At 40.2% G+C, this 26108-nt stretch overlaps 1 protein-coding gene across 4 annotated transcripts in view; it reads right to left on the reverse strand.

The window, feature by feature from the left end:
• Nucleotides 1-26108, reverse strand: part of NCOR1 (nuclear receptor corepressor 1) — a 53979-nt gene that overhangs the window by 23500 nt on the left and 4371 nt on the right. For 3 of the 4 annotated variants that reach the window (XM_058037315.1, XM_058037312.1, XM_058037314.1), the window contains exons 2-14: nucleotides 17243-17420; nucleotides 15852-15988; nucleotides 14142-14337; nucleotides 13024-13206; nucleotides 11036-11149; nucleotides 9714-9770; nucleotides 9224-9276; nucleotides 8438-8504; nucleotides 7884-8056; nucleotides 5897-5987; nucleotides 5204-5382; nucleotides 4695-4749; nucleotides 4386-4487 (exon numbers count right to left, since the gene is read on the reverse strand). In XM_058037315.1, coding sequence (XP_057893298.1) covers nucleotides 4386-4487; nucleotides 4695-4749; nucleotides 5204-5382; nucleotides 5897-5987; nucleotides 7884-8056; nucleotides 8438-8504; nucleotides 9224-9276; nucleotides 9714-9770; nucleotides 11036-11149; nucleotides 13024-13206; nucleotides 14142-14337; nucleotides 15852-15988; nucleotides 17243-17350 — 1515 coding nt within the window. In that variant the 5' untranslated portion in view covers nucleotides 17351-17420. Of the gene's footprint in view, nucleotides 1-4385; nucleotides 4488-4694; nucleotides 4750-5203; nucleotides 5383-5896; nucleotides 5988-7883; nucleotides 8057-8437; nucleotides 8505-9223; nucleotides 9277-9713; nucleotides 9771-11035; nucleotides 11150-13023; nucleotides 13207-14141; nucleotides 14338-15851; nucleotides 15989-17242; nucleotides 17421-19554; nucleotides 19688-26108 lie in introns of those variants that run through there. The other variant, XM_058037313.1, reaches the window with a different exon arrangement.

Here is a 26108-nt window from a genome sequence, read left to right on the forward strand (position 1 = left end):
TAGGATTTAGATGAACATTTGATCACACAAAAGTGCAGCATCTTGTCCTCAGAGCAGCACAAAAACTGATGCTGCCTTACTTCCCACTTGATAATATTTTAAGTTACTGGCACTGCACAGGGGTCAGCATAAGAACAGAATAACTCTGCTTTATATCATGTAAATTCCATGGAAGTACAGGAGTTTTCTGCAGCATGAGCATGGAGGTGGTTGTGTACAATCACACACTGGCTGCTGTGTGTCCCACTAAAAATGAACAGCTGAATTTTAAAAGTGCTTAGGGAGGTTTGACCCGTGTAGTGAGAGGGTGTTGCTCCTCTCAAGTTTTATTTTTAACTTTGTGCATTTTATAGTGAAACATGATCTTACAACTGGGGAGCAGAAGGTCTTGTAGCATGAAAGTTATCAGCAACTCCAAGTGCCTTTGTCAGAACTGTCACTAATATTTAAGAAATATAATTGTTAAAAAATTGGGTTGGGAATTTTAGACTTACATTTCCAGTGAGTTTACAGAAAGAATTATTAAAAGAACCAACAAAAACTCTTTTCTCTGCTGAGATGACAGTTTTACAAGCACAGTGCTTGTCTCAAACAGATACCCAGAGTACATTTGGCAATTCATGGAAACACAAGGACAGAGAACGACAAGACAAGGACAGAGAATTACAAGATTGCTGTTCTAGCACTTCATGAACTCAGATTTTACAGTCTACTAAAAAATTCCCCAAAATAGGCTTTTCTTTTTCACAGAGGAAGCAACCTCCCTATGAGTGCAGCAGCAGGTGTCACTGTTTCACTAACTAAACTGAGGCTGGAAATAGTCACAAACTGACTTGGTTTTGACATTTTATAATGTGAACTGGATCAGAAATCCTAAACACTAACCACTATCATCTTGCTGTAAATTATTAGCAATTAAGGTGCTGGTTATTGATTATGCAAAGACTTCCTTCAAGCAAGATGTCAGAGACGTGCTAAGATAAATTATTTCCACCTTGCTAGAGAGACTGACCTGAAAACAAGGAGTTAAAACTGCATTTAAAAAATTAAAGAAAATTATTTTGTATATAATCTATTGAGAAAATAGTTGTTGACAATCCTGTTCTTAATAGGACAAGTTAACATCACTTGGTTGGTTCTCTGTTACCCAGTAACTTTATTTAAGCTGCATAATCAATGCATAAACACAAACCTTGAAGGAGTCGAAGCCTCGGTCAGCGACGTTCCTGCACATTCATCTGCTGATTGAAACTTTTACTGTCCACACAAGGGGATGGGCTTGAGCTCAGGGCACAGCTCAAAAGGGCAAAACCCACCCAGCAGCAACATCCCAGAGCTCCTTAGCAGAGGCTGCCTGACCCAGCAACGTGTTTATTCCAGGAAATGGTGTCATTCTGCCACTTAAGCTCCTGCAGCAGTGCTGCCCCTCTCACACAGCACCTTCTAATCTCCCCGGAGTCACCAGAGGTGATCCCCGTCACACACAGCCCTGAATTTCTGTCTGCTCACATCACTGCCTCCCACCTGCTGCCAGCCACACACCCTGCAGGGACACAGCCAGCACTGAGTGCTGCTGGGCCACCACAGTCACTTCAAACTTCACTTAAAGAAACCTTCTTCCAATGAGTTGTTTAAGGAATTCTCTGTAATCATAGAATCACAGGGTGGTTTGGGTTTGAAGGGACCTTAAAGATCATCCAATTCCAAACCCCCTGCCATGGGCAGGGACATCTCCCACCAGACCAGGCTGCTCCAAGTCCTGTCCTGAACATTTCCAGGGATTGGCAATTTAAAGCACCATACAGCCATGGCTTTCTCTCAATTCTATGTTAAAAACTTGCTCTACAATTGACAAGCTTTGGTTTAAGACACATTTGTTCAGTTGCCTCTGTGACACTCTAGAACAGTTCAGGCAGCATTTTATAAAAAGCCCTTTCTAGACCTATTTGAGGACAAACACACATCAGAATTTTATTAGCCTTGCACCTCTTCACATCCTTGATCCAGGACTCAGTTTCTGTCATGTGGAACCCCCCACACTGAAACCTGAGCCAAGCTGTGCTCACTGCATTCTCTGAAGGACTTCAACGTCCTTACCATGATTAATATCTCCTCCACTGCAATATTCCACTTGCTTGCCTTCTAATTTACAAAAATATATGAACTATTAAGAGTTTAAGCTGAAGCACCTGTTATTTGCCTAAGCCCATCCTGGAGCACCTCATAAATCTTACATGACTTGTGTTTGCCAATCAGCAAGAAAGTTTCAAGTTGCTACTGAGAGATATGAAAAATATCAGCTTCAAACAAAGCTGGGGCACGGGAGGGGGAAGGGGTGAGCTGCTTTCTGCAACTGGAAGATAAAAGCTCTGGCAAGCCAGGCAGTTCAACCCTCTCAAGTTCTTTTTTACTAGCTGTTATAGATGTTGCTAATTAATCATTAATAAAATTATAAATACAATTTTTTTTTTGCACCATGTAGTTCTTTACTACTAACATGCTAACTGCAATACTTATTCCAGAAGTGGTAAAATTTCCCTTTCAGAGTGCTGAGAGTATTTCCTTGAGTTGGCAAGTCCAGCTCAACCCTCTCCAGAGCTAAAATCCTGGCACTTTCTTGCATCCTTCCCAGAGCACACATGAAGCCTGGCCAGCCTTGCCCAAAGTTTAGGGATCTGCTGTAGCACTTGGAGTGGATCAACAACCAGCAATTACAGAGTACAACTCTGCTTCAATTCCAAGAGCAAGTAATCTGAGCTGAACAAACCTTCAGTGCTCCAGCTGATGTATTCAGTTACTCACATATAAATCAGCACTCACAGGAGCAGTCACAAAGTCAGGCAGAACACCTTGAGCTGAGCTCACCAAGCAAATCCATGCCCTTGTGTCTAAAGCTGGAATTAAAATCTTTCTGTTCTATATACATTATCCAAGGTAAGCAAGCATTTATGGATAGAAAAGTCCATCCAAATTTTGAATTCTAACATTTCCAATATTCTGAAATTTAACAATGTGGAAAAGACATTTAAATATACAGTAATGATTTTCTAAATATCTCAGAATCTCCAGTTCCACTGCACTAGGCTGAGCCAGTTCTGTCTCCTCACCCCTCAGAAGAGCACCCAGCAAAGGCAGCCCTCAACATGTGACACCTCCATGGCCACACCAACCTCATCTTACAGTGGCACAGGGAGCTGAGCCACTCCAAATGGCAGCACTACCTCTGCCAAGTGTCCACAGAGACTGTCCACATTTATTTCCATCTTCTTTTCATTTGCCACACACCCAGACTTTAACTGCAATCCTTCCCCAGCCACTACTCCAACTGCAATAACCCTTCCTATTAAAAAGGATTATAAGACTTAGAAATTCTAACAGAAGTCCTGGCAAAATTGAAATTATTTCCAGTGATTTCCCCCATCAGAGCAGAAGCTCTGTGAAATCCTGTGCACAATGACAATGCCCTTGTCCTAAGCAATCCATCCTTTGTGGGGTACAGCCAAGGTGCTCTGCCATGACAGGACTCCCCTGGTGGAACACCAGCCCATCATTCCAAAGGTTTAAGTACAACAGCACCGCAGAAGCACAAGCCCATGGTCATTTCTACTGAACAAGATCCACTCCTCAGCTGAAGCTGTTTGCAACAATTTTATATTAAAAATATTCTTTTACTGGGACTCCTAGAGAACATTCATTGTGTATTTCAGTGCAATATTTACTGGCTTGCAGAGCAGATTTGTGCAGTCCCAGAGTTTCAGGGGTATTTTTTTCAGGTTTCTCAATACCCACATTAACCCTGCTAGCCCAGCACATGTATTTATAAGCTTTTGCTGCATAAAATGCTGTTATTTTCATCTCTGAAGACTTCCAAAGGAACACTTCCTGAATCAGCAGGATTTTTTATTCACATGCATTAAATTGGTCTCTTCTGGCTCTGAAGTTCCACTTTGACTTTCAGCCTGACCACCAAATAAAGACCACTATTAATTTCTGCTTTTTGACAAACACTGACATTATGAACTGATTATATATTTTCCACTGCAAGTCACATGCTAAACCTAATTTCTCTTGGCTCCAACAGAGGATTTAGGGATGGATTCAACCTCAATATCTGTGGCAGACTCCTCAAAGAAAATGAAATGTCATATTAAACCAAGTAAGAAATGTGCAAAGGAAGAAGATATTTCAGAGAATTAAAACCAAAATAATCAACAACACCCTTGAGGTCAGGATCACTTAAATTTTAAAAGGGCAACAATATAATAAAGGAAAAACAATTATTTCCCCTCAATGGTTAAAATATGTTGCTATCTCAGATAATGAAACAGTTGTAAATATGAAGCAATAAAATAACAATACCCAAGTGATGAATAAATTCAATGTACCTGGTTTCTTCCTCTGCGTTTGCCATAATTCCTTCGCACAAGGGCTTTATAATTTTCATTTTTCTTGGTCAAATAATAATATAATACACAGTCAGGAACATTCTAAAGTGAAAAAAGCAGGAGAAAGTAGGGTTTACTCCTAATGAAAAGATTTTTGTTTTTAATTTCTCCAAACACTTAAAACTATTTAGCCCTCAGACTAAAGTAGAAAAGTTTCTATATATTATATATATCTATTATAATAATAATTTATTATTATATTGGAAAGTTAGGGATCTCATCCTATGTTTATATCAAAAAATGTCTTACCTTTCGTTCCAAGTAGGAAGCAATTAGACCAAAGTTCTTGGGATGTTGGACAAACCTTTAACAAATCAGAAATTATTTCAGTTTAACAACATAATCCATGATCCAACAAGCAAAAACCATCTTGCAAACAATCTGTTCCATCAGCAAGCCCTTCATTTACACAAATGAAATTTGCCTAAAAAGCCCAGTTTTCAGATTGTGCAAATTTAGAACTCAGCACTTAAAATGATAAAATGAAATTCCTTACCTACAGTTCTCATTTTAATCTTAGCACAGAACTAAAGTACTTTTGAGAAAATTTTGTATTTAAGGACTAAATGCATGTGAGCGCACCCAGATGAAAAATAGTCTAAAACTTTTGCAATATTCATGATAGCCAATTAAGAACATTTTCAAATATTATTGCACAAAAGCTTCAGCATTCCTGATTTAGCTTTACGGGGTTGGGCATTTAACTGTTATTCTGTCATTTCAACACAAAAAAAAAAAAAGATAAGAAAGGCCATTACTTTTCCTTAAAAATCTCCTTCTCATGGTCTGTCCAGACATTCATGAACTGCCTGTCCTTATAAACCTTCATGGGATCCTCCATGAGCCCATTCATGTTGATGAACTTCACCCTTCTCTGCTCTGCATCGAACATCATGGGAGGGATGACAGAGAGCTGCCGCATTTGCTTCTCATTATTCTGCAGAACAAAAGACAAAGTAAAGAACACCCAAAATGCTGCTACTGATGTTTACAGTTCTTGAATTACACAGCTCTTAAAGCTCCACGTTCACAGGCAGCTTGGAAGTTCTTTTTGTACACCACTCTTGCAGAAGTTGTCGCTATTGCAATAAACGCTTATGGGCAGCTAAAGGAAATAGTGTCACAACTGGTGAAACACCAAAATGATGGAGGGTTTGAGAAAAGGAAGAGTTTTCACATGTTTGTTACAGCTGTAAAAAACTAGGTTGCAGCAAGCCTGCAATGAACAGCCACATGAGAAAAATCTAGGGCAGATACAATTAGAAAGCAAAACCCTCAAAAGAAAAGTGTTTGTAAGATCTGCTTCAAGCCACACTTCACACAGATTCTCTTAAAGAGAGAAGAGCTTTCTCTTCTCAATGAAACAAACCCTCTACAAGACACCTTGCACTGCCAGTGAGAGGAGATTTATTGGCTGTGCTTCTGCAGCAAAGCACAGGCATCAGGCTCACCTCCTGCTCAGAGAGCCCATCGATGATTTCTGAAATCTCGTGCTCACTTCTGGCAATGGTTGCTGAAAGGCCAGCCCCTCTTTGGCCAACTCTGAAACAGAAGGAAAAAGGATAAAGTGGAAACCACCTCTATCTGCAGCTTTTGTACACCACAACAACCTCCAAAATGCTTTATAATGCTGTTAGCAGTCTCCCAAATCAGCTAGGGCTGGTCTTTCTTAAGGAGAGTCAGAGCACAAACTCTGTCATGTCCTGCTTGGCTTTACAGAGAGTTTGCAAAGCTCAGTAGAAAGGGCACAAAAAAAGTGTCACCACCAATTCCACTGCAAAGTAGGTGCTGCAGATAAATGAATTTGCTTCTGCTGAGCATTCTGTTCATCATGGCACAGAAATTATCCCCTTAATTAGTACAACTGATACACCCTGAAAGAGCCTTTTTTGTTTTTTTAAGAAAACCACACTAAATTTGCTTTTTATCAATTTGGTCAAGGTACTAATACAGCACTGAGATTTGTTACAACAAAACAAAATTTTCCACCTGTGAATCGATGGGGAGAGCTGTAATTTGAAGAATTTTTCACCTTGTGATCTTTACCCTTAGGAACATCACAATAATATACTACAGCACCTGGGTCAAAAAGCATTTCAGAGGTAAAAATCACTACTAAATGGAGAGACAAAATACCTCCAAGATTTTACTGAATTCATCCATTTGCACAAAATCTGAGGAAAAAACCCTTCATTTTTACATGGCTTAGAGCACAGCTATAGACAGAAAGGCCATTATTTTACAGAATGTAAATATAATGTAAAGAGATGATCCCTCCCCAAATAGTTTACAATGACCAAGACATAAAATATTCTTGAAGTGAAACTTCTTATGTATGAGTGCTGTTCCCATCCTAACAGTTTACTTTCTTTTCTTGATTCCAAAAAATCTTGCAGCCTTCACAGTGTATAGCCAACTCTCTGCTTTCCCCATGTTTTATGACAAAAAGGTGATGTAGACAGATGGTTACAAGAGATGAGATTAAATCTTTATGGGGCCTGAACTCTCAAAGGTGTATTGAAATGATTTCAAACATCAGATAAACAGATTTCAACACAACTGAATCAAACTTGACCTAATTCTAATTTAAATCCTATCTCTCTACCTACAGCACTGCAAGGTGAACTCTCAAGTGAAGTGCATTTCATTCCTTTTAAGATTCCTTGTAGTTTCCATCTTACAAATGTCTGATAGATTAAAATTAAATAATAGGTCCTTAATTGTCGCACCTTGAATATTTTAAAATGCAAAACTGTCTGGAATAAAATTACCTGGCAAGTACAATAAAAGATCAGTCAAACTGTTAATTAAGAAGATAAATGGTTTTTAAGTGTGGAGGCTAATGAATACAGGGATTATGAAACAGAGGAGTAACACAGACAGTGATAGAAAAATATCAGTGTAAATTGGGGTGTGTGCCCAAAATGAGCAGGCTCATGGGAAGCTGATGCTTCAGCTGCCTTCAGAACTCCACAAAACTCTTTTTGAGCAGCTTAACTCTCCTCATCTCACTGACACCACAACCTAAGCAGCCTCTGCTAACTGGCCCTTTTCCTGTGTTCCTATTGGAAAATATGGGGTTTGACAGCAGATGTGAAAAGGGACATGGGAAAGGAGCCCTGTGGCCATCACCACAGCCTGAGAGACACCAAGGGATGAGGCTGGCACTGCAGGGGAGGGATAGCAAAGGGGACATTTGTGACAGTGGACAGATAAAGTCATGGAGATCCTTAGGATGGGAAGGGAAACTTCAGCTCAATGCCATGGAAACACAGTGAACAAAGGGAAGAACATTTCACTTTATACTCCATGACACAAAGCAATAAAGTCATGAATATAAAACTTAACCATTAAAATTAACTAATTTTATTATAAATAATTGTAAAACTTAAGGCTGAAGAGATATTTTGCAGGAATATTTCAAATCTCCAGGAATACCTTTGGAATCTTTCTTGCTGTTCTCTCTGCTTCCTGATTTCTGGGAATTGTTTCTCATAGTACTCCCGTGTTTTGCTCTCCTTGGCTTTCCTGCGTGGATTATTTTCTATCCTGTCCACTTTCTTCTCCCATGCCTCCATCAGCTGATCATAACGTTGGCAGATTTTCTGTTCCTGTTAAATTCCAAAAGCAAACCTTGAACTAGGCAAAATACACCAAATGATCAGTACCTGTCCCATGGGCAGGCTCTCTGACTGCACAGATTTTTCCTGCTCCAGTCCCTTCCATGTTGAAGGTGACTTACACCAAATTTCCAGCACAGAGAAGGTGAAGAAGTGGATACAAAATTGGAGATTTTTAATATGATACACCATTTCTCTGCTTTACACATCCTAGTGGTATTTGGTAATTGTCATTACTGCCTTCCAGAAATATCCCACACTTGTTTTAGCTCAAGGTCTTATTTTTCTAATTAATATATTTGCAAATGTAAAACAAGGTTCCAGACAGAAAACCAGGCACATGCTCCTTTTAGAAAACCATGGTGCTCTCACCCGTTGTTTTCTTGCATGGTTCCTTCTTTTAAAGAATAGGATCAGCTTTTTCCTCATCACCTGGTTTCTGGAGAACAAAATTAGGGGAAAAAAGTGAACTACATAAGAATCAAGCATTTCAAAACTACTCAACAAAACCTATCTCAATTCCAGATGTCACATCTTTATTATGAATAACAGTTTCAGGGTAAAAAATAGGAAAAATTCTCAATGAAGTTGAAATAACAAAATCACCTAATACTGTATTATTTCAGAGAGGAGATTCTTGAAGATGGCTGGAATAGCAATTGAGACACAAAAGGTTCCAACTTCAAGGCAGGTGCTCTCCTTAACCACAGGAGAGATAATATGTTAAAATGAAAAAAAATTGGTTTAAGCTATTTTGCTTTTATGGGGGAAAAAGCCTTTGCAATTCAGCCCTAAAGCTAAATTTTCCAATATATTACTCAAGAAATAAGTACTTTGGAAGTGCTATACAAATCTATTTGATAAAGTGGAGCAAGAATTGCTTTTTTTAAGAGAAGTTTTTAAAGGACAGCCAACTTAATGTTTATTATTTATTTTTATCTTTAAATGAAGATGGAAAGTCAGAGCTTCCCTCTGCCTTCAGCACATATAATGCACACCTTGCAGAACTGTTTTACAACAAAGAAATCAGAAAGTCACATGGACTGGAAGCTTTTAATTATGGTTTAAACTCACACATCCTATAGCAATGAAAAATGTCAGGGAATGTTCAAGTCCAGATCCCCTGATGGGACAATAAGAGGGAATTAAAGCACTCACGTTTTGATGTTTTCATGGTAGACCTTGGTGTCTGAGGGTTGGTTGTAAAGTGGCTGCAATTTGGGATGAGAAAGGAACACTTAGCACTTGGCAATGCATGGAACTGTAAATGTGTATGCACCACATTTAACAATATTTTAGTATTCTGAGAACAGTGCACTCAATCTGAGATGCAGCAGAGCTGAAGGGACTACAAGATATTCAGCACAAAGCACAAATTTCATTACTTAAAATTGGATTATAACTACTTCTGTATATAATAGTACTTCATTTCTTCATACTTCAAACTGTTCTCTCAAATAGATTAAAATGTACTTTAAAAATCACACTTACATGGCAAATGAACTCACTCAAGCCCCAACTCACAGTGCATTCAGACACACATTTCTTCTACACACACAGAACCACAGCTGCTCAGCACAACCAAATTAAAGCAACTGGCAACACAGAAAATAGTACAAAAGGAAAAAAACAGAATTCCACAACTTACCAATTCAACTTTTGGACCAAGACCTTCAAAAATCTTGTGAGCTTCTTCTGCTTTTTTCTGCAAATAAGATTTTTTTGGTATAGTCTGAGTAAATCCTCTGAAGTTCATGTCAAATGTGGATCTGAACTCTATGTTCTCTGCTAAACCCCTGCCTGAACACACAAGATCCTTCTTAACCTACTTCTGCAATGTTGCCTCAGCAAATAAAGAAACCTGCACCTGAATTGTTTGGTAGTGACTCTGATCTCCCAGTCTGGAAGCTGATAGAGCATAAAAGCAGAAACTGACCTCTGCAGTTCAAACAAACTGTGCATTTCATAGTACAGCAAATAATTATAAAAAGGAATAAAGGTGTCCAGTAAAATAAAGTACACTTAGTTTTGAAAAATGGAATGAAGAGACTAAAATTCTCCAATTGCCAAATCAGGGAGTGTGAATCCATGAGTACATAAACACACAAAGTGTGTCAAAGGTCCTTCATTCAAACCAAGTGAAAACCACAAAATAATTCTGACCCCTCCTTTCATGCTTGAATGCTTGGGACACAGTTGTACTGTACAAAATCTAGCATTGTTTTACAGGGGGATTTTAATTCCTAAAAAAAACCCCAATCTATTGTAATAGAAGTTAGCTGTTCCTCTAAACTACAGAACAAAATTGGGAAATTAAACAAACATATAGCACTCTCACAGAAGATCACAATACTTTCAAAACCCCCAGATATCTGAGTCCCTAATCTCAAACTTCCATGGGAAAAAAAAGGCAGGAAGCATTTTTGCTGTTACTGTTGGCAATATTACTGAGCTCCTGAACTTTTCTCACCACTTAAACAACACAAGCTCATAATTCACCCACATATTACTACTTAAGATTTGGATAAATGAACAGATATGAAGTGCCAGAAGTCAGAGTTATAAAGAAGGCACAAAATCCTACAACATATGCAGTTTTTTCTCTTCAGCTCATTTAAAAGTAGAGTCTTCAGCCAAGTTTGTCAGCTCATGTGAGGAATTCAAGATGAATTTCTGAGGCATTTTTCATATCACACACTTAAGAGGATATATATGTGAGGATATATAAGAGGATAGATAATTCATGCATCTCAGCACAAGGATGAGACCCAAGGAAGATCGAAGGAAGACTCCCGTGCTCGAGAATAAAAATGTCATTAAAATGTCTTTCATTTAAAGAAGCTAACAAACAGCAAAAGAGGGGTGGGTAAATCAGTAAAACAGATAGATTTGCTCCATGGAAGTGCATGAACACCTAATGAATGTGAGCTCAGAGGCAGAGGGAGGCCTGGGTGAGGGGCAGGGACTCACCCGGTTCTCATCGTAAATGATCTGGACGATGCTGCGGTGCTTCTGCTCCACGGGCGGCGGGGACAGCGGCCGCTCCGGCTCCGGAGGCTTCGCAGCTTCCTCCTCAAGTTGTTGCTAAGAGACCAAAGAAAGAAAATCAGCCATCCATGCTCCCCCCACCAGTAATTAGTCACCAGAGATAAAATACGCAGCTGATCAGTCAGCACTGCCTCTTGTGTTGTTTCGCACTGACAAGGAATGAATGAAATGGTTTTAATGCCCTCAGGGACAATAATCAGACTATTTTTTGTACTATTGGTAACTCAAATTACCTGTGCACAAGACTCACCTGCCTTGAATCAGACTTGTTTCAGCTTGACAGTTAAAGCCACTGTCACTTTGTAATTTATCATTATTTAACTTTAAACAAAAGTATCAACTTTGGAGAACAGTTACATCAGAGCCGCCTTCTCACAGTGGACATAAACCACAGAGCTGCCTTTCTGTACTGTAGATGTTCAAGTGTCACCATAACTGCTGTCTTATGGCTTCAAAAGGTACAAAAGTCCTTCTAACACGCCACAGAGAACATCATTCTGAAGGTACTTCACAGCAAAAATAAACCACTCCACATGCATTAAAGTTCCAGGACTGTTACAATACCAAACAAGCAAAGAAAAAAACCAAAAGCAAAAAACTACCCTGTACTCCTTTCCTAGCTAACTACTACCTTCCCTACTAAATCTACTGCTGTGATTTACTTTCACATCAAATAAATATGGTTGAGTGACATCTTCATTTTTAAAATATCCTTCACCTCTGCCTGCCACAAATATACAGCAAAGAACTTCTGACACCAGGGATCCATCCTGCTTTACAGTCCTGGCTAGAATGTGCTACATTGCTGGGCAAGAATTCCCTAAAATTTTAGCAGAATGCCCTAAGACCTGGGCTCAATTATTTCAACATAAAGTCTGTTGGTTTTTTTAAGTCAAATCACAGACAAATGTGCACAAATGACCCTTCAGAGATGAGTTGCACAGCACTTGCTGATTTTGTGGAAAAGTGCACAGAGAGATAAGCATCATTACCACACAAACAGGTACTCAGCGACATCCTTTTTTGTTTTTCTGCTGGAGGTCACTTTACAGCTCATTAAAATTCAGACATAATTAAACACTTCCAGACCATAAATTGTCTGTTTGTTATCCTGGACCTACAAGTTAACAAATCCTACAAAGTAATTCTCATTTCCTCCAGAGTTCCAACTAGAAGAGTAAAGCTGGCACTTTTTCTATCTGGATCTTTGAAAGTTAGAAAAGGAAAAGGAAAAGGACTTTGTTTTTGTCAATGACTAACAGATGCCTCGATTGAAGGGTGGGTTTACTTGGCCACAACAGCTCCTGGGAAAGCAACAACTTCTGCCAGCAAACACTTCCTTTGCTTCCAGTGGCTGAAGTGCAGATCTCTGATGCAAAGCATGGCCAGGGCCATGCAAAAACAAAGTGATATTTCCTTTTTATTTCTCTGCTCTCTGTGTTTGTTTGCACCTCTCCTACTACACTTTCCCCCAAGGCTGGCCTTAGCTCCAGATGTGAGGATGTCTTGCCCTTAGGAAAGCAGATGATCCAGGGGCTTTTGTACAAGCTCTGGTTTTGGAGATGCATGCAAGGGATTCTCCCCTTGCACAGACTGCAAAAGAAGAAAGATGATCCTCCCCTAAGCCAGCAGGCAGCTCTGAAGCTGAAATTACAGTCACAGTGCCCTTGTTTCACAGCAGTTTCAAATATAAACCCATCTACTGCTGCTCTTCCTACGTGGCTTTCTCCTGCTTTCAAAAATGTTTAGAACTGTGTGGCATCCAACTTATTTAAAACAAAATCACACATATAACCCTTCCTTTCAACTTCTTCATCTGATTCATGTAACCAAAAAATTCACCATCACCAAATGAGGTTTTTCCACACCTCTCACTGGCAGAAAACAAGAGCAGTGCCTGCTGTGCTTACTTGCTTTTTCTTCAGTTTCAGGATCTGCTGCTCCACTTTGGCGATTTCGCGATCTACGCGGTCCATGCTCTGGATCAATTCTTCCTTTGACAGCTTGGAAGGTGAAGCATTTTGGTCCTCCCCACAAGGCTGACCAGAAATTGGAGAAGATGGTCCCTCATGCTTTCCTCCAAAAGCTGGGTCCTTCCATGGGGACAGGAGATGGGGGGAGATAGAGAGGAAATCAGTCATAACTTGGGAATGAGTGCCCAGTAACCAAACACCCAGGAATTGACAACAATTTCCAATTATCTCTATCTCTGTTGAGAGATCAATTAAAGTTTTCATAATGCTCTAAATCTTTTATGATACTGTAATTTCAAAGTTAGGGTTTTTTTTAAAACACCATACTGCAATATTTACCTTGAAGGCAAAATAAGACCCAAACACCTTCCTTTTAAAATATATCTCCATAATGTGAACAGTAACTTTTATTTTTAAAGGGAGGGTTACTTGAGAGCCACACCTCAATACTCTGCACCTATACTGAGGAGAATATTCTTGAAGATAATCATGGCCAGCCTTATAAAGCACATGTGGAGTTAGTTGTGGTTATAAATGTGAAGTTCTCTTGAATTTAGCTCTAATATTCAATATCTAAAATAGAAAATACCCACCCCAAACTAGATTGTCCTAGATTTAGCCAAAATGAGACAGTCACAAGTATAATTAGTGTTATGTAAATAAGCAGATTCATTTCAAATGCTTAGAAGGGAAAAGGGGGTGGAAGGAAGTACTTTGACTATTCAGTCCCATGTTAATTACAGGAAAAAATGGACTTGCATGGATTTGCCAGCTGAAAAGCAGAAATATTTCATGCACTATGCTACAATCATTTTACAACTGAGGTTTGAGTGACTTAAGAGAGTAGTGGCAACTCAGAATTCCAGTCTATTTACTGTGTTTGAGTCAGACTGTGTAAGAGAGTAACACTGACTCATGATCACAGCTTCTGATAATGTGTAATTTTTGGGATTAAAGAAAAAACCTAAACAAACAAAAAAATTATCTAACAGAAGAAGTCTGATTAGCAACACAGAAAGTTAGACCTTCAGCACTGTGACAGCAAATGGCTTTACCTTCTTAATATCTGCAGACCTCAACCCTTCCTGCAGAGGATGCACTAAAGGCAAGACAGTGGCTGCACTGACACGCTGGAAATGGGAATCAGACACTTGCTCAAGACGTGGTCGCTTGGACTCCAGAGAATCATGATCAGTCTGAGATGGACCTGGATGGAACTGCTGTTCATATCCAGTTCTCCTTTCCTGAGGCCTAAACAGAAGAGATTAACTGTTAAAATATGCATTTTTGATATGAGAAGAATCTTCAATGCTTTTTAATTTTAAAGGAGATGTCATTTGATGAAGCTCCTTCTAAACAGTAAAGCAGATAAATGTTTTTAAATATGACTTCAAAAATACAACAGTTAAAATTCATTGGAAAATAGGAAGTGAAGTTGAATCTCAAATTGAAGGCACTCCTATCATTAAACAACCTTAAAGAAACTCAGCTCTGCTACAAGGATATTGTTCAAATCAAAGATCTGATTCAAAGTATAAACCCACCAAAAATCCATGAGAAAAACACAGAACTATATTTCACTGAAGATCGCCACAACAGCTCCATTATTGAATTTTTGCAGCCAAATAATTTTTAAATATACACAGAACACTTGAGATGAGCCATGAGTCTGTTTGGAACTTGATCTCAACTAAAATGCTGCTCTGTGACAGAAGCAGTCATTGATTCAATCCATGAGTCATTTAAAGACTCCTCCTTCTCAGAAAAATGCCCAACAGTTATCACTTGGTGCTCCCAGAGCAGTGCACAGGATGCCCATAAAAGACTCTCATATGCTTCAACATCTTCCTATGAAGTGCCACTGAAGAGATGACAGCAGCAGTTTCCTGCAGTTTGCCAGAGCTACCAAATAAGCTTTTACAAATTTACAGTCTGGGGGGGAAAGTGTGATTTACTACTGCTATAAACTCAATTTTGAGAACTCTAAAAGCTGCTGTGATTCTCAGCACTAAAACAGAGCCTTACTGACATTTTGCTGACACGAGATGAAGGCAATATGGGAGCCCCAGATTTCACTATCATCAAGTTATTTCTGGGAATATCCTAATGAGATTTTAAGCCAGACCAGTATTTACATAACATTCATCATGGGTATTTGTTCAGAAGCAGATCGGTCAGTTACAGCCAAAATAAACCTCCAGCAGTAATCCTGCATATAAAGTTGCTCCTAGCAGATATACTCACTAAGAGTCCAAGGCAAAAGAAGGTTTGTACAAGCAGTAAGTGCAAGAAAATAAGAGGTTGTTACAGGCCCTAACACTTACCTATGACTGTACAACAGCAGCCTAACACACTAAAGAATTGAGGGCATAAATCATATTTTAATCTCTTCCCTAAAGAGAAGCATGTTCCTGCTAATTTACTACAATCCAGTTAATATTATTCTGATCTGCAGTGGGATTTTAATCTCTGAATTTGATGTTCAGGGAACATTCAGTGGTCTTCAAATGAATGCTTGACATTGAAAACCTTCAGACAATGAAGTCTGAAGTAGCACAGCAGTACAGCAATGATGATGCACACTGATCATCCCTCAGCATCCCCCATGCACTGACCCGTTCCACTGGGAAGGAAGATATTGGCAAAGTGAAAGTAAACTCCAGCATCTGATTCCCTGCTGCTGCCCACTCTGCGTCCTCAGGTAACCCCAGAGCAGCTGCAGGGATGAGATTGGAGCTCCCACCCTTCCAGATCAGCCTCCTCACCTGTCAGAGCCCGGGTGGAACTCGGAGAGCAGCGAGGGCCGGCGCCGGAGCTGCTGCTGCTGCTGCTGCTGCTGCAGGAGCTGCGTGGCCTGGCTGACCTCCAGGTGAGAGGAGCGATAGTCGGGAACGGCAAATTCCTGAGGGGAACACCTCTGCTGTTAGCAGGAACAAAGGCATCCACTGACCATGGTCATTTCCAAAGATATTGACTACAGAGTGACTCCAGATTGAGAAAGGCTTATTCCGGCTCACAAAATGTTTGCCAATGGCAGTTCTGAGGTTTAAATAAACTTTAAAGAGACTAAATATTTATACTGGGAATTCCACCTCATTTATTAGCAACTTCTAACAAAACACGGATGAGTCAGCAGCAAGTAGATGAATGGCCTTTCAAAAATATCCTTTAAAATCAGTCTTGCACATCCAACTGCAAAGTGGCAAAATGAGAGCAACCTCGAGGCAATTTCTTTTGTTACCACCTCAAGACATTTTTATATCAGACATTATTAATCAGGACTAAGAGTCACACAAGATGCATCTTCCAATTGCTACAATTTACAAGCAAAGTGAAGAACAAGATTATTTATTTGTATTTTTGTGTGATCAACTACTTGCTTTTAAAAATTATATGCAGCTGGCACTGACTGAAGAGAAGCTCTACAAGACATGCAATAGATCATTACCCATGAGATGCAGTTTTCATAAATTATCTAAAAATAAACACAGAGCAAACCAAAAAGCTTCAGTTTTTAAATTTCTTTTTGATAACATGGAAGGAGAAGAAAGTATCATCCAAAGTATCTGCAGCAAGAGGAGAATGTAATGAAAATGAGGGAAACCTGAACTGTTGTAAAGCCAACAGCTGGTCCTGCACAGCACAGAGCACAGGATGGCAGAATAAAAGCTTGGCAGAAATGAGCAAGTTGGATATCCTTAGAAATCCTTCACTCCCATTCTGGCCAGCAGAATTCAGCAGGCAGCACTGGTACAGCTACTTCAGAAAAAAATCAGTGTAACACAAGCTTTTACACATTCTCCACCTTGCACAGAATTTTGACAAGTACCACACTTAACTTACAGAGATTCTCCATATTGCCCAATACTGCAACAGAAGCTTAGGGACAGAACTCTTACTGAATTTATTCAAACCATGAGAAAGCAATGATAAAACCAGGATGTTTCTATTAATAAATGGTAAGGAGGGCAGAGTAAAACAGCAGAAGCCACCCCACCAGCGTTTAACAGAGCAGCTCTGCCAACAGGGCACACTGACGTGTTTTCAGATGTGAAGGAGTTGTGTTATCTCGGTTTAAAAAGCAGAATGAATCCCTTTCAGGCAGGGCAAGCCCTCGGGGAGCAGGCTGGCTGCAGCCCAGCTCGGGTGTCCTTACCTGCTGGTGGCGGCTGCTGGGGAAGGTGTACTGCACAGAGTGGGGCGGGTACCGGCTCTGCTCCGTGCTGAAAGCTCCTTGGTTCGGAGGGTAGCCTGAACTTGACATTATCAGGGAAGGAGTCTCCACAAAGCTGCGAGATCAAGACCAGCAAGCAATCATGTTTCTAGGAAACCGCCTAAAGGGAAAAAGATCGCTGATAAGCACTGAAGTACCAGATGTACTCACAATACATTACAGCCATAGTCACCTAAGCAAAACAACCATTACCAGTAAAAGCTTTTTCCTGATGTATTTATTTAATAGGTTACTCCAGTCTGAAACATGTTAACGGGTCCTAAATGGGCTCAAAATGAGACGTGTCAGCATTGTCTACACAAAGATTTGAGGATTATATTGTCGGAGTACATCCTTTTAGCAGTTGACTTCGAATTTGATTAGAAAAGTAGGTCACTTTAAATAAATTTTAAAGAGCTTATAAGTCTATAGCTGGATTCTGCATTTACAGTAAATTTCTTTAGCACAACATAAAGTTCACTTTTGTTTCTTCTACAAAGTTTTTGGGTTCCATGAAGTGTTGGTGACTTTCAGATCCAGGTAGTCTTAGGGCTGCACTCAGTGGCACCTACAGTCCACTAAATCCCAGTGCTTCAGCCAGGCCCTGAATGCCATCACCACCCATCCAACAGCAGCTTAACTCAAGCAGTCAGGAAAAAAGGCACTCACAAAGCTCTGCTTCAAATGCCAGCATAGTTTGGCTCCTACAGGATGCCAAAAACTGAATATTACTACAAAGCCTGAAAACAATCCTGCTTAGTTGACAATCAATGGCTACTTTGCCTCTGCTGCATTCTCCAGCTGCAGATGGAGAGCAAACACTGATTGGGGAAAGATTTTAAATACTGCAGCAATCCAGACAAGTTCCCTAGCAAAGTCTGAGCATGCCTGAGGCTGGCTATAGCTCCAGCTGCTGAAAATCCAAATGAACTGATTCAATCCTGCTCCCCCATCAGCGTCTTGAGTAGGTAAATTATGGCTCTAAGCAAAAAAGTAGGACATAAATATATTTTAAACAGAAAAGATTTTTCTCTGATAGTTCAAAAGATGCAATTCCAGGAACCTGTGTATTAAATCCAGAATTCTATCAGATGTGGAGCAAATTCTCAACCTGTTGCCCTGAACCAGCAGACACATCAGACCTTCAAATAAACTGTTGATCTCTGCCTCAGTGGCTGCATTTCACAGCACATTAATCCACAGCATTTCACAGACATCACCTAAAAACTGCATTTTCCATTATCAGTCAATAGGCAAAACCAGCTCAGCAAAGAGCAAGCTATATAAACAGATCTTAAAGTATATCTGTAATATTTTATCATTTCTGTTCTGGTCAGGAAATTTTTCCTCCTTAACTCTCCATCAAACAAAGCTTTACATGTTGGACTACCAAAATAATGAGACAAATTTACATTTACCTCTTAAACCTGATTTTCAGCTATCTTCTTTGAAAAATCAAAGAAGAAGACAACAGTTACTCTTTCAAAGCAATACTACATCACTAGTAGTGTGCTTTATAGTACACTATGGTGGCTACACACCTATTTATAGTAGCTATACATCTATTATAGTACCTATAATTCATAGCCAAGTGACAAGCTGTAACAGAATGCTGCACCATTAACATTTATTATCCCTCATCATTCACACTGCATTCATTGGAGCACAGCTTTACCTGCTATGTGATGCTCTAATGGCTCTGAGTCATTTGATTTCCATTTAATCAAGGCACAGTGTCACAAAGGCAGCAGGTTCAGCTGCACGTGTGAGGGCAGAGAGCTGTCCCTGAGCACCCCACAGCACCCCTAAACCAGAGCCAAAATAAAACCTCTGCTTTGCCTTTCAGACATGGAATGAAAAGCTCTGGCACAGAGCTGCCAGCTCCATCCAACGCTTGCTGATGGGATAACTCCTCCTGTCACAGGCTGGGGCACATTCATCAATAATGAACTGGCTCCATGGTATAAAGATGCTCAAACACTTTAAGGTTATGGAGATACAAATCTCAGTTTGATGAGTTGCTGATGCCCCAACCTGTGCTCCCTCAGCAGTTTCATGTGCAGAGAGCTGAACAATCTGGGGATGCAGAGGGGATCAGAAAAAAGTCACACACAAATATAGGTCAACCACTGCAGGATTCAAGGTCCTTCCCAGTTTCTCTCTATCCAGTCACATCTGCTCCTTATTCCCACAATATTCAGTCAACCCCCAAGTTGATCATTAACCCAGCTGCTGAAAGTTCAAGCCATGCTCACTTTCTGCGATGCTGTAAAAGCCATTTCTCCATTCACAGGGACTTCAGTGGACACAGAGTTAGGTTGGGGTCATCTTGAAATCTTTCAAAACCAACTGCAGTGAGAGGGCCTGAGCATCTCTCCAGATTCTGCACTGGACATGGAAAGATGAGAGAGAGGGCATGGAGTACAACAAAGAGCATCCTGCATCCATCCAAAAATGTCAACCTAAACCCCCTGATAACTGCAAGTTTTACATAAGTAGGACAACATTGAATCTGATGACTTTCCTGTTGAAAACTGCAAGTGTGATCATGTTCATGGTGGAATTTTTTAAAAGGGGAATAAATGGAAGCTGCCAGCAGAGGAAGGCAACAAGGAGCATTAGAGATTACAATCATGGTAAATACAAGAGGTGAGAACCACAGAGAGGAGAAAAAAGAAAACATGAAGTTATCAGAGGTGGGGGACCATTCCTCCTCCTCCCTGAGGGAACTGGCAAAGCAGCAGCAGAGATAAGGGGGTAACAGCAGAGGAAAACATGTGGTCACATATTGGCAATTACAAGGTGGGGAGGGAGCTGAAGGATGGGGATCCTGCATGGGATCTCATTTCTTTCAAGATAAAATCAACCCTGGAGTACAACCACGTAAAATGACACTGAAGTACAACATTCCCTCCTTCTAAGCCTCATTTTCCTGCTAGACACATCCACATGCCTGCACACTCTCCTGATATGACCCCTCATCTTCCAGGCTCCTACAGCATGAGCTTGTTTATCCTCTCTGCTGGGAGGGGAGGGAATTTTCCCCAATTTTGCCAGCAGAATTACCACTGATATTCTGCTCATTTCTCCCTGGATGCAGCTGGGGATGGAGGTGCTTGACTTCAACTCCTATTTCTCTGCAGGCAACCTCTGACCTGTCAGCCAAAAGCATCTGCCTCTCTCCCTTCAGCATCTGCTCACACATTTGCAGCAGACACAGATTACTCTTCATCAATCCAGTTCCTGGGCAGGGAGGGCAGTGCCAGCTTCCTGCTGTAACCTCTCCAATTTCCATACATCCAGATTATGTTCAAATACAGCCATCCTTTTGCATAAAACTGTGACTGTGTGTGCAGACTGTAAACAGCCTCATCCGGGCTTTCCTCCCTGCTGTATCCTTTCATTAGTCATGACAAACCTCCTCTTGCTCTACCCAAAGCCAACCAGAATCCTCCTGGAAAGTTCTCACTATTTATTAACTCTCTCTGCCTCTCTGATCCTTGCACTGCTTTCCTCTCCCCTGCCAGAACAGAGGCTGCTCATCTTCATTTTCAGCACCCCTGATAAATTACAACACCAGAAATCAGCTTCCAACCCAGCTCAATGACAGCAAAATTCTATTTTTCAGAAAAGCATTTTTGTACCTTTTCATATTATTCTGCAAATTTTAGAGGTTAAATATATAAACGTTTAAAAGAGCTGTTACAGACTCTGGAATTCTGCCTCATGTCTCACAAAGATAAAGATGGGTCATGAATACTTTCATACAGCTGCCAACCAGGCTGGCAAATTGTCTGTCTCATCAAATATTGACAATTAGAAGGGGCAGAAAGAAATATTTCTTGTTTTGCAGTTCAGAAGCCAGAAACTGTGCTATAATGTCCCATTTCACTGACACTCCCAGACTCTACAGCAAAACAGGAAACCCAGTAGCATCAAATGGATAATATTCAAAAAAATAAAAATTACAGCACACATAGGAGCAAAGAATCAAAAAAGAAGCAGCTAAGGGAAGACACCCAGGGGAGAAAAAGCAATGACAAGAGTAATGGACTCAGGAACAGTGAAGAGATGCTTGGCCTTGTGTTAATTTGAGCTTCTCGGGCAAGGAAATGATTTAACAATGTTTATTTCTAAAGGTAGGATGATATTTCTGTCTTTGGCCAGCTCAAACTACTGAACAGATCCTATTCAGAATTCCCTTAAAAGCTGCTGTTCACACTTACATTCACCATATGCAGGGAATTTAGAGTAAGTTGGAAATAATTTGGAACTGAATATTTTAATGGCAACAATCACGGCGTAATTTCAGCCTGATCTCCAGAACTCAAAATGCTTCAGAAGCAGAAGCACAAACTATCTTCAGCAGCCATGTGGGAAAATGAGTCACAGAAAGGTTAAAAAATCTATCAAAGACTCCCCAGGAAATAGTCAGAGCCTGAATCAGAAATAAGACTGGATTCTTGCAGCACTTTGAAGGCGCTGCCTGAGAGAAGCAGTTCTCACTTGGAAAAACACAGCAGGTTAAAACTGGGACTATTTTTAGCAGGGCAGTTCCCCAAAGCCTTCACTGTGTGGCCACACAGACCTGAGAGCAGCTGTCCCAGGGCAGGGCAGGCACCTGCTCCACTTGCTGGCATATCCTGTCTCCAGCTCTTACCTTCATGGACAAAGGACCAGTCTCATGGGGAAACTCAGCTTGCCTTCAGCTATCCAAAACAAGCTGACATTTCTGCATTCAGAGTCATTTTCGTGCCATCTTGAAGTGCTTAACCAACATTTGCTAATTAAATTTCACATCCTTTTGGGAATTTTCCTCATCTTGTTTTTGAGCAAACTAAGTGTGATATAAAGAGTGCAAAGAATGAGATTACAGTCTAACCCGAGTTGGGGGATTTTGGTTTTCAATCAGCAGCTTTAGTAAATTGAGCTCTGATGTAACTAACCCATGGCACAGCAAGGGAGGCTCTGCCTTGCACAGGGGATCCACAATGAATCACAAAATGAATTCAGGGATATTTATTCAAAGTTCACTCTGGCTAGAGAATGAAGAGTGAAGGGAGTGTTTTAGCAGTTAGGCCTTATCCAAGGCATGACAACAATATTGTGAATAATTATTTCTGTGATTTCACTTCATCAAAAGGTAATGAAACTACCTCATGGAAAAAAACAAAATCAGGCTGCATTTATGGACCAGCCTATTGAATCACACTGAGCAGACTTCAGGAATTACAGACTCTTCAAGACTCAATGCTTCAAATGGCATAAAAAATCAAAATTACAAGTCAAGAGTCACATAAGGAAAACCCTTCAGTGTATTGCCAGCTTTGCAAAACAAATCTTCTCATTAATATTTTGTTTTACCAGGCAATCATTAACCTGTTCAGACACCCAAACAAAAATATCAAGTCTGCATCCTGGGGATATGTCACACACCAGAAAACACTAATATGCCCATTCAAGACAGATTGCTAAAAATAGCTCAATGGGTCCATAGAAAAAGTTATTTCTTTGAATTACTGGTCACAGTACAAGGCTGAGTATCATCTCCCAAACATTACCAGTAGGGCTGCAAGCTCACACTGCCTTAACAATCTAGAAAATCTTCCCTAAAAAAATCACCAAACACTTCCAGAGCACTCACCAGCCCTTCAGTCACTCCTCAGTGTCCACTCATCAGCAAAGCCAAATGATATTTATTCAGATGGTGAAATTTAGTGACAAAGTAAAGAAGTTAAGGTTCAAACTGATCTGTGTCAACCCTGAAGCCTGACTACAAAATTCTGCAAATTGGGATGGGATGGGATGGGATGGGATGGGATGGGATGGGATGGGATGGGATGGGATGGGATGGGATGGGATGGGATGGAAGCTACAAGATCAACAGGACAATCCTGAAAGGTGGAAGGTTTTCAGTCAAGAACCCACCAGAAGGTTGCTGCCTGAGCAGATTTAAGATAATTCTGTGCTTTAAAACTGAAGGATCTGCATTCCAGCTACAATGGCCAAGCTTAGAGACGAGATGAACTGCAAAGTATAAAAATCTGCTGGGCATACCCTTTAAAAGATGAAAAATTCGTTTTGTGCTACAAGCAAAAAAAAAATGTTCAAAGGTCAAAACTAAAATTAAAGACAACTTGAATAATGGTCATTTAAATATGCCCCAGAGTCCTGTGCTTCCCATTTCTGCAGAACACAGGCGTAACCCCAAAGCTCAGGGCCTCTTCCACACTTTTTCTAATCTTTCTTTCACTCTTTTTTCACTCAATTTTATGCTGCAAAATTCTCAAAAGCTTGTAGTCAAAGCACAAGGACATATGCTATTGGAATGAACAGAAACAATGAATGTATTTTCTCCAAGTTGAGAAGAACTCACTGCTGAATTTTCCAAGACAATTCCACATGTGCAAATGCCTTTTCTTCTTCTGTGACAGACAGAACCATAAATTCCCCAATACACCATAAATTCCCAAGAACTTTAATCTCATTCAGTTGTACTCACAAAGTTATTGATGGAAAAATCATTATTTCTATCCCTGCTAGAAATACAGTACAAAAGTTACATCTGTAGGGCTGTTTTACTACCAGCACTGAACAACATCTCCCCATTAATTATTAACATCATATAAATCAACCAACAGGAGTATTTGAAAAATAGATGTTAAGAAAAGCCCAAAAATCTGAATTCAACCCTTTTCACACTCTGAAATTTCCATTAATATACAATATAATCTGATTTCTGAACATCCAAAGCTCTGCAGTGCCTGCCATATTCTCCATGACACATGGTAAACTTTAATTTAGCCAATTACACAAGTTAAGGAGCATTACAGCTGTCAATTCAAGATGTCACACTGACTCTGTACTAGGAGACTTTTCCATCTCCAACAAGGGAGCCAAAACAATTAAAATAGGTTTTTATACTCCACATTTTAATAGGAAAAGATTCCCCATTCACAGGTAACCAGCTGCTTAAAATACTTCAAGTAATAAATTTTGAACACTAAATATTAAATAAGTATTTAAGAGTCATCCAAAGCAATTTTTGTTGCCATTCCAAAGGAAAATTGGTTGCATCCTTACACATGTGATTTACATCCAAACTCTTGCCAAATCTCAGGATCACATTGTTATACTTCATCTTAAATAAGAGGTTTTTTCTTTCTCTCCTGCTACAAATACAAATCGAATTTCTGCTTACCAAAATGGGGTTGATCAAATTCAGCTGACAAGATACTCCTCTCCTGGAAATTCTATTTTAATCCCTCCTGTAATTTATGATCTCAAATAAAAGTTGCTAATACATCATTTCAGGTCCCAGGCCATACACAAGTTTGCTGCATTATAGAGGAGAAAAACAGGAAAAACTGAGATCACATCAACACCTTTGGAAGTTTCTGATCAATTATCCACTTGCCTACCAAAAAATGAAATAAAAATAGAGAGATGCTGAGCACATCCACTTCCATTAAGAGTGCAGATCTCCAGCATCCACTCAGCAGTAACCACACAACACCCAGAGAACCCCTGAGGGAGGAAAGCTCCTCCTGGATCTTCATGGAGGAACAGCTCTCACACCCTGCCATGGAGCTTATCCAGATCTCTTCTGCCAAGGAGGGTCACAAGAACACCAAAACCAGCCAAAAGAGGTAGGAGGAAGTCCTCCCTTCAGAAATGGAAATTAAGGATGTAGACATTTCCTTGACTAAAAATACCACAGAGCGATGACTTAAAACTGAGAAGGGTACAAACATTACAGGGTTTTCTTCTTTTAAAAGTATGTCATAGAAACAAAGATAGCTTCTTTCCTAAAATCATTCTCCAAGGAACACCAGATTCCTCTGGTTGTCCCAATATGGTAAATAGCACACAGTTAATGCACACCATGAAAAAATGTCATGAGCCAAAAGAACCCAAATCTCCAGAACTGACTTGCAAAGCAAACCCCACAGAGCCCAGACACTGCTCAGGGAAGGACTCACCTTCCCAGGAGGAAACAGCTTTTTTCTGAGGTGACTCCAGCAGCTCCCAAACCCCAGACATCTCCCTCACCCCTTCTGAAGGGCCCTATCCCTGCCAGGGTAATTCCACTGGTTCTGAAACATCAACTGGAGCATTCAAACTTCACCCTGCAAACTGCAATGTGAAACAGAAACCAGCCCAGGCATCCTCCAGTGCTGCAGGCAAGAGACTCAAGAGGTGCTACACAAACCACAGTGACAAGAACTGCAAAAAGCCTTCATCAGCAACTCATCCTCACTCACAAGTGTCCAACAACCCACTGAGGTTTGCTCCATTTCACCTCTTTCCTCACATTTCACTGATGACAGAAACAGCCATACCTCAAACTTCATGTGCATCACACACTGTGTTTAAATATTCTCTCAGAACAACCATCTTTGTTCTCCTTTTTTGGACTGAAAGTGTAGACAGCTCAAGAACAGCTCCTACACATGAATTTATTCCTTCACTGTTAATCCACCTGCAGGTAAAATTCCTTTTGACATCACCCAACAGCCACGAAATTCTGTGGTCACAGCTTCAAGTTTTCAGGATCTTCTTGTAGCTCACTGATTATCCAGAGTGAATCTGCAGTGACAGCTTTTAAAAGCAGCTTTGGTTTGGAAAAGGAAATATAACCTGACTAGTCCATACTGACTAAATCCACAAACTATGATGGATTGTAAGAAAAAACACTTCTAAAGAAAGGGTCAGAGCAAACCAAGTATCAGCCTCATAATTCCCCTCAGCTGACTGGGTTCAGATAAAATGAAGTCTAGATTTTAACTAAAAAGTACAGAAAGGCTAA

Source organism: Melospiza georgiana, chromosome 19 (genome assembly GCF_028018845.1).
Source record: "Melospiza georgiana isolate bMelGeo1 chromosome 19, bMelGeo1.pri, whole genome shotgun sequence".
Lineage (NCBI taxonomy): Eukaryota > Metazoa > Chordata > Aves > Passeriformes > Passerellidae > Melospiza > Melospiza georgiana.